We start from the raw sequence: 8,163 nt of genomic DNA on the forward strand, positions 1-8,163 counted from the left end.
GGTTAGCCTTAATCTTAACTTTCCGATATTACCGTAAACACTTTCCCGTGGATGCGCCTGAGATATTGATGAGTAAGCATCACAGAATGGATCTTAAAACTTGACTCAATTCCAAGCTTATATAATGAAGCTTTTGGTGGGTTAACTTACTTGACTGACTTAAGGTCCTATGTCCCCTAGATGGGGCAGAGGGCGTCCACAACAGTCCTCCATCGCGTTCGGTCTTGAGCTTCGCGCTTGATCTCGCTCCAGGTCTTGCCGATTTTCTTCGCCTTGTCTGCTACAGTGCGCCGCCAAGTTTGCTTGGTTGAATTTCAATATTTAGACTCATCACAGACTTCCCCCGGGACATACTTGGCCTTCACTGGTTGGGTTTTCATTGGTGGTCAAGCTGTAGATCCTGGCTACACAGGAGTTGCAGCGGTGAGAACGAGAGTTGGGAATAGTCCCGTAATCACATATTGAGATCGTTTTTTGGAATTATGGGCGGAAACACAAAGTTCGAGAGTGATTTTAATAGATAGTTTTATTTAAATTTAGACACACAGAAAAGTACAGAGTGAGAGACAAAAGACAGTTTTGACAGTTTGGTTTTTTTTTTAAACCAAAGACCTTTATGACGTTGTTTACAAAGCAGGTTCCAATACTACCCCTTAAACCAATGTCAACTTTCTGTAATATTATTAATTGAAATGTTTATTATTCAAACACAACTGAAAATAATTTTATTAGTAACATACAAGTTTTGCGTTAATTAATTAAAGTACCTAAATTACGCCTAATTAGTTGGTGCTAATACTAACATGTCACGAAAAATAATGAAGAATTATACTAGTCAATTGTAATTAAGTTTCTATTTTTTGGTTTCATTTGTAAATATTTACAATCCGTTCGCTTTAAGTTTGCCGCTGGCGATATGACGTAGCTCGAAGGAAAGCGTCTATAACTTTATCAAACTAATATTGAAAATATTTTTTATTTATTATTATTGATAAAAATTGTGTATTTGCGTAAAATAAGACACATTAATTGCGTTTAATCATTATCTAAGTGAGTTTAATCGCGGTTGGGGGAGGGGATTCCACGGACCGGCAAACTTAGCGCGAACGGGTAGTAATTTATTTTTTGTCTTTGAAGGTTCTAACAAGTATCAAACACTTTTATAGTCCACAGCAAATTTCAAGTCCAAAAATTTGTTGGAAAATCGCATCTATTACAATGGAATTAGATACCACAGTGTTTAGTTTAACATGCCGACGCGGTTTTCATTTCACATACAGATCACGACCTTCAAGAACACGTCCGAGGAAATTACTACCATTATTTGAATGTCAATGAACGTGAATCATTCTAGAAACATCTAGAAAGGGCTTTTGCATACACATAGACTTTCACTCAGTTCCGTGTTTAAGGCTATAATTTGCGTATGAATATTGCAAGCGCATGCGCTGAAATCACAGATCACAGAAACTAAAGGGAGATGTGCCAAGGGGGCGGGGCCTGTGTCGCAGCAATATGCCCAAAAACGGAACACATTGCTGCAGACGTCATAATGTAAACAGTTTACATTGCTTGCGTAGTACTAAAGATTATTCGAACGTTGAGTACTGCTACCGCAGTGGATAATGAACACATATTTTGATTACTTTGTTTATGTCAATTTCTAATGCGACACTGAGTTTCGAACTCAGCGCATTAATTGGCATCTCTCTATATCTCTATGGCTGAAACTCACAAGACTGGACCAATTAAATTTTGCAAAAAGGAAAATCTATCAATATTGTTCATTCTTTCGATTCGATTTCGAATTACGTCCACTGCTGGACAAAGGCCCAAGGATTTCCACTACGACCGGTCCTAACGCTGCCCGAATCCAGGAGTTTCCTTATTACTCATAGTATTTAGGTACGAGTATACTCTTACAATCTTCCAAAAAGAAAGCATACTAGTACCATTAAGGCTGGCAATGCACCTGTAACTCCCCCGGGGTTGCGGATGTCTATGGGCAGCGGTAATCACTTATCATCAGTAAAAAGTTTGCTCGTTTGACTCCTGTCCCATAAAAAAATACCCATTATAGTTCGACCTACCACCACTTCGTAACAACATATCGGGTGGTGCTGAAAAGGAGTGACGGATGGAACAGTCACCTTTATCAGCATCTTTATTACAGGAAAAACCATTTAGTAGATTTGTAATACCGGCGTTTTACGCAATCATCATCATCATCAGATCATTTAGTCCCCCCTGTAGAAAGAACACTTTCTCCAATTTACCAAAAGCAATACGAAGGATCTGCCAATATTAGAGTTCGTTCGTTTCAGCCAAATGACGTCCACTGTTGGACAAAGGCCTTCCATCGAAGGCGTTTTCACAACGACTGGTCCTGCTCTGCCCGCATCCAGGTGCTTCCCGCGACTTACACCAGATCGTCTGTCCACCTTCCGGTCCGTGTTTGCCACTCGAGAACTTTTCTGCCCCAGCGGCCATCAGCTCTACGAGCTATGTGCCCCGCCCACTGCCACTTAATTTTGGCAATTCTGCCGGCTATATCGACTACCTACTTTGGTTCTCATGCTTAGTAACTATTGGAGTACTGGAGAATAAAAACTCATGTATTTTATTTGCACAGGAATGTACAAACTCTCATTATGGTGGATCTTGTTTGGTCTGAGTTTCTATATTAATTACGGCAATTAAATTACGAGTAGAAACTCTGTGTTTTTCTAAGTATGCGAACGAGAAAATGACTATGGTGACTTGGGTTTTGCTCTTTCATTCAAACTAGGGATATTCTATATTTTTTCAACGCCTTACGTTTTTATACAATTTGACGTCATGATTTGGGGGTAGGTATTGCAATGAAGCCAAGTCAAGTATTTTAGCTTTTAAATTGAATTTTCAGTAGGTATCATTCGTAAATAATTAGGTAAAATAAAACGAGGAAAATTAATAAATGACTATTATGTTTTATTTTTGTTTGGGTGGTTTGTTATTATTTTATCTACTCTAGGAAAATGAAGAAAAAGGTTTATACATTCATGAAGGGCATCACCTAAAATAGAATACTTATTTACATAGTATACTAGAAAAGATAAATATGATAAATATATAGATAATACATAAATGAAGATGCAAAAAACAATATTTTACGTAAATACTTTCATAAGAAGCATATTTACAAAAGCGATACAATAATAAATATTTAAATAGATACAATATAACAGAGACTAGAAGATAATGAACACTTTAATTATAAAAACAAAAAGTAAACATAAATAATAAAATAATTAAAGCTATTAACAACCTACGTCACAATGACGTCACTATCGTACTATAAAGACTTAACTAAAAAACAGGTACTGTGTATCGAAAATATATAAAGAAACGGCGATGCTTTGGAAACCATAGACAAGATGCACTCGTTCAGTTAATAAATTAAATAACAAACTTTTAAATAATTTAAATAAATTATTAAATAATAAGTTAAATCTCGATCTGAGGTCCGCGTAAGACTAAACAGAAAGAAGTGATGACGTAATACGTCTAAAGAAATCTTAGGTTTCAATTGGAGTAGGCATTGTACGCGAGGTTTTGCGCGTCAGATGACCTGCCCCAGCCTCCGTGGCTTGATCCATGACTGTAGTGTTCGTCGTGGTGAGGATGAGCCACCACTTCGTAGCTCTCGTGGTGTTCACCCTTGGACAGCAACTTCTTGAGGAGGAGCAGAGCTGAGGCCAGGAGAGCGGCCTTGGCTAGCATAAGACCCTTGACAGCGGCGAAGGCGATGACACCAAGGAACAGAGGGATGAGAGACTGGATCTTCAGCTGCACCAGAGCCAGGATTGGGAGGAGCTGCTTCAGCTTCTTCTTCTTACCACGGCCTAGAAATACAAACATGTTTATAGGTATGGCTCTTAACTCAGTCAGTATTTGAGAGAGTATAAATGAGAGGGTGTTTTTGCAACGCAAACGTCAGCGAGACTTCAGATTCATATGCTCTGTCTGGTCATTATTATGGCCCACTTATTTGGTTTGGTTTATAAGTTTCATGACTGTTGTTTATTTCCTTAATAAATAAAATAAAAATAAGATGTCACCCCTCCCGTGCCGCTCCCATACCTCAGGCTGTGACTGAGATAGAATGAATAGCTGGGAAATGGGAGTGAGCATGGGAAAGCAAAATGGTGGACTAGAAATTTGTATTCCCACACAATCAACGGCGCTACTTCGCAACATTGTACACGTCTGATTTGAATTCAAAGCTGAAACTTAATAGTATCACTTTCATTGAAATTCATGTTGTTACGTTGAGTTTGCATAACATCCTCATTCATGTAGAAAGTGTATGTATTATCAGTTTGAAAGCTCCGAACCCACTTACACACGTTGACAAGGTTCGCCCGGAGCGAGACTTTTACTCGATTCTCAATCAAGATTTCGATCACGGGCTAGTAACGGAACTGCAAACGCGTTTAGTCCTACATACCTACAAGTAAGGTACCATAGTACATTTCCATAGAAATCTAGCAAAAACTAGACTCGGACAGCTTTCCACCATAATCAACCTTGTTAATAGGTTAGAGAAACTCAGCCGGACTTGTTTGGCTGGATTTATCTAGTATCTTCATTTTATAGCAACTGGATGCGGATGTCCGCTGAGTTTTCTCGTCCTAGACGTTTTCACGGAGTAAGCCACGTATTTTTATAAGTACATAATTAATATCGAGAGGAACTTTCTATTTTAAATTCTCATGTGGTCTCTGAACCGGTTTTCGGTCGCGTTTTTATCATTTTACCAAGCGTTACGAACAATTATAATCCGAACATGACTGCAGGTTTATATAATCTCAGACTTTTTACTTTTACGCGCGTAAAACATTTAAACAGCTCTCACAATTTTATCATCTCGAATAAATTAAACTGTTTTAGTTGTAACCTCATTACGTAGCAATAAAAAGATCAACTTTTTAAAATGTAAAATGGGTGCGCAAAAAAACTAAATCAAAGATCGTTCGGCGTTCATGACACAGAAACCAGTTATACGCGTGGACTTTTTAACTTTCGTTCGGTAACAGCTGATGTAATAATTTTGTATGACTAATAGTATGGTATCACAATGGAGGAAGATGATCGTTTGATAAATTCTTTTCGTTTTTTTCTTCATATCATTCAGGTGCTTTTGTTTTTGCATAATCATTTTTAACGTTCAGTGTCATGATAACTTCTGGGGAACTCTAAGAAAGAATGTGTATATAATTAGACGTTGAACTTGCTTTGTAAGACGGTTTAATGTCGCCATTGTTGAAATTACGAAACTACTTATTATCCCTTGGAAATGTTTGGGAACTGACCATGATTGTGGCTCTTGACTTTCACTGATATTAAATTGCCCACTTAAACCGGATGAAAAAAATTAATGCGGAATCATTATTTGGGCTCATTACAAAACAGGGGCCAATTAGCGTGGTTTCTAAATTTGACGTGTACTTGCTAATTTTTTAAGTTTACTTATTTGTATTTGAGTCTGTTTTAAGTGCCCTTTTCCACATTTGATTTGATGGATAACGAGTGTACTTTAAAAATAATAAATTTGGGTTTTTTGTGACACACTCCAGCTACGATTTCGTTCACCAAGAGCCAAAAACTATTTTAGCCATTTGCCAAACATTTGTCCAAACATCCCAATCTCACTAAAAACATTGACCCAAACAATCCAATAAGGAATACAAGGTCTGAACCACGCACCATAGAAAATTACGGTCTCGTGCTACCAACACAGAGCGGCTTCATTCACCAATGCCTTACGTAACACAGTGCGTGACTATACAATTACGGATGAAGAAAAAGGTTTGTATCTGGGTTCTGATGCTATTTTTAGATCTACGATAAAACTGGAGCATTGTCAATTTAGTTTTAACGCAGGTGGTCCGTACTTTTTACTATTTTTTAGAATCTAATTGGTTTGTGGCTGACATCATTGATATTGTGGTTTAAGATTGGTCTTTTTGCTTTCATTGTGTAGTTTAAAGAAGACGAGATTTGTTTTTGAGATAGTTTTAACAGATTTAAGTGTTTAATTTTTTGTGCTTTTGTTAGAAGATTTATTGTGTACATTAATAGTCTTATCTTCAGATGGCATTATGTTATAATTTTTACTGAATGAAATTAATGGGATCAAACAAATTTCTAGGGCATTTTTAGGGATTCTTAAGCCTTCTATTATGTAGGTAAGAAATTGCAATAGTAAATGAAGAGAATCAAATAAAACCTATAACATTTTAATGAGGTTTTAGTGAGAATATCAAAGCAGTTGCCTGGCAAGTGAAGAGTCGTGGGTTGGACTTCAACCTTAATCAATTTTTTCAGGTTATTAAAAATATCAACTAACCTTCTTCAAGAGACCTCTTCACATCTTCAACTGTGCTCTTGGGTACGCGGAGCTGGATCACATGGTTCTCAAGGAATTCCGCTGCAGCGTCCAAGAGTCTGTTCTCAACCTGGTTTTCCCTGGCTCTGGGTTCTTCTGAGAGGGGTTCGAAGGACCTGGCTGACCTGGGCGATCCGGTTCCTAGCAAGCTGACTCCATCAAGGATGCTCACTTCCTTAGCTGAGTTCATGTTTTCAACATATTTAAGGGCACGCTCCTGGGGAGAAAAAATTGGGGATTAGTTTTGTAGAAATATGTTTACTTATTGTTAGACTTAGGAATTTTGAATCCTATTTAAGTATAATCCTAGAAAATTAGAGTATTATTGTATGTGACTAAGTTTCTTGCGCTGCTTCTTCTCAGCTCTGGCCCATTTATTGTCCCGAAGCAGTGCTATATTTAAAGTAATACTCAGATGTGTAAAAGCGCTTTTTAAAAGCCTATTTGCAGGAAATAAACGACTTTTATGACTTAATGTGTAAAATACAAAATAACATTGCTTTGGTGATATTCTATCACCATAAATTGTGGGTAATCAAGCTTTTGAAAATGATTTCTCACTCGCAAAAACTTAGCTAGAAAATTAGCCACTCTTGCGTTCAAAGTCCAAAGATCATCTTCCACACTGTAACGATTGTTACACAGTACGAAAAATAACTGCTTCTTTGAACTAGACATCCCTTCACTTGGTAAAAACATCTTTATTGTTAAATAAACTTATTTGTACAACTGTAATAAGTCATTATAGTGACAAATAAGGCTTTGTCTCCATTTAAATGTAAATCAAACTGCGGAGTGCTTTAAGCTCTTCAACAGTCACTTTTAAACCGGATGATAGCTTTAGCGTTGACATGACATGTCAAGAGCAAGCTTTTAGTTATTTGTTAATTAATTTAGTCGTTTTGTGAATCTCAAACCCTATTTGACACAAGTAAATTCGCACGACTATACGTCACAATTTGAGCTGAAAATATTCACTCAACCAAAGGTTTGATCACTCTACTTAACGTATTTAACACTTAAATCCTGGATCTAAACACAGCACTGACACACACCTTCAGGCACAACCCGACGTTGTCTTCAGAACAGCTTTTGACAACTCCGATGACAGAATTGACAACGTCATCGTCCCCTGCCGGCTTGCAGGTCGCAGCGGCCACGATCGCCAGGACGAGCACTAAGGTCTTCATGTTCCTTGGTGGTAGTAAGTGGAATGTAGTGCTGGTAGTCCGACCCGTGGTTATATTTCGCCAGCCCCCACTTAGGGAGTGCGTACTACATGCGGTTTACGTGCGATTGGGCTCCGCACGCATAGAGCTGGCCAGTGCGTAATTGTAACAGTTGCAATGTTAAAGGCGGTGTGCGAGCGTTGAATAAAAATAAAAAGCTGTTTGTTACAGTTTTAGGCTATGAATGAAACCACCCATTGCATTATATTTTAAGCTAAATAATACTTCGGTAAGTAGAGCAAGACTGTATCCAGATAAAAAATAGATTTAGGTGTAAAGAAGGCTTCTTTAAGATTAAGTAGTAGTAATTTTCTGTAGATTAGTACTGTTTATTTATAAATATTACCACACATAATGATTAATAAAGAACATGGATCACAATAAGTTGCTCTACATTTTAGGCGATCTTGTTGCTAAGTCTCGTTAAAATAGTTTGGTATGTGATTTTGTAACATTTTACCCACAGTTACTACCTATTTATCTATGATATTATATACGGCAAAG

The 8,163-nt window shown here is 37.5% G+C and overlaps 1 protein-coding gene across 1 annotated transcript; it reads right to left on the bottom strand.

Moving 5' to 3' along the window:
* Positions 1 to 2,949: 2,949 nt before the first annotated feature.
* On the bottom strand, positions 2,950 to 7,654 carry LOC135083889 (uncharacterized). Its single transcript, XM_063978642.1, has 3 exons — positions 7,486 to 7,654; positions 6,392 to 6,647; positions 2,950 to 3,884 (listed from the first exon to the last, which is right to left on the bottom strand). Exons 1-3 carry the CDS (start codon positions 7,618 to 7,620, stop codon positions 3,565 to 3,567), a joined length of 711 nt encoding a protein of 236 aa, XP_063834712.1. The 5' UTR covers positions 7,621 to 7,654; the 3' UTR covers positions 2,950 to 3,564.
* Positions 7,655 to 8,163: the final 509 nt, after the last annotated feature.

The sequence above is a fragment of the Ostrinia nubilalis genome, chromosome 24 (genome assembly GCF_963855985.1).
Source record: "Ostrinia nubilalis chromosome 24, ilOstNubi1.1, whole genome shotgun sequence".
In the NCBI taxonomy this organism is placed as follows: Eukaryota; Metazoa; Arthropoda; class Insecta; order Lepidoptera; family Crambidae; genus Ostrinia; species Ostrinia nubilalis.

Excerpts from the sequence above, each read along its gene's own strand:
- LOC135083889 (XM_063978642.1), bottom strand. The coding sequence starts at position 7,620 with ATGAAGACCTTAGTGCTCGTCCTGGCGATCGTGGCCGCTGCGACCTGC. Across the intron at positions 6,648-7,485 it reads ACGTCGGGTTGTGCCTGAAG|GAGCGTGCCCTTAAATATGT; the intron begins GTGTGTGTCAGT and ends TTTTCTCCCCAG. Across the intron at positions 3,885-6,391 it reads GAAGAGGTCTCTTGAAGAAG|GCCGTGGTAAGAAGAAGAAG; the intron begins GTTAGTTGATAT and ends TTGTATTTCTAG.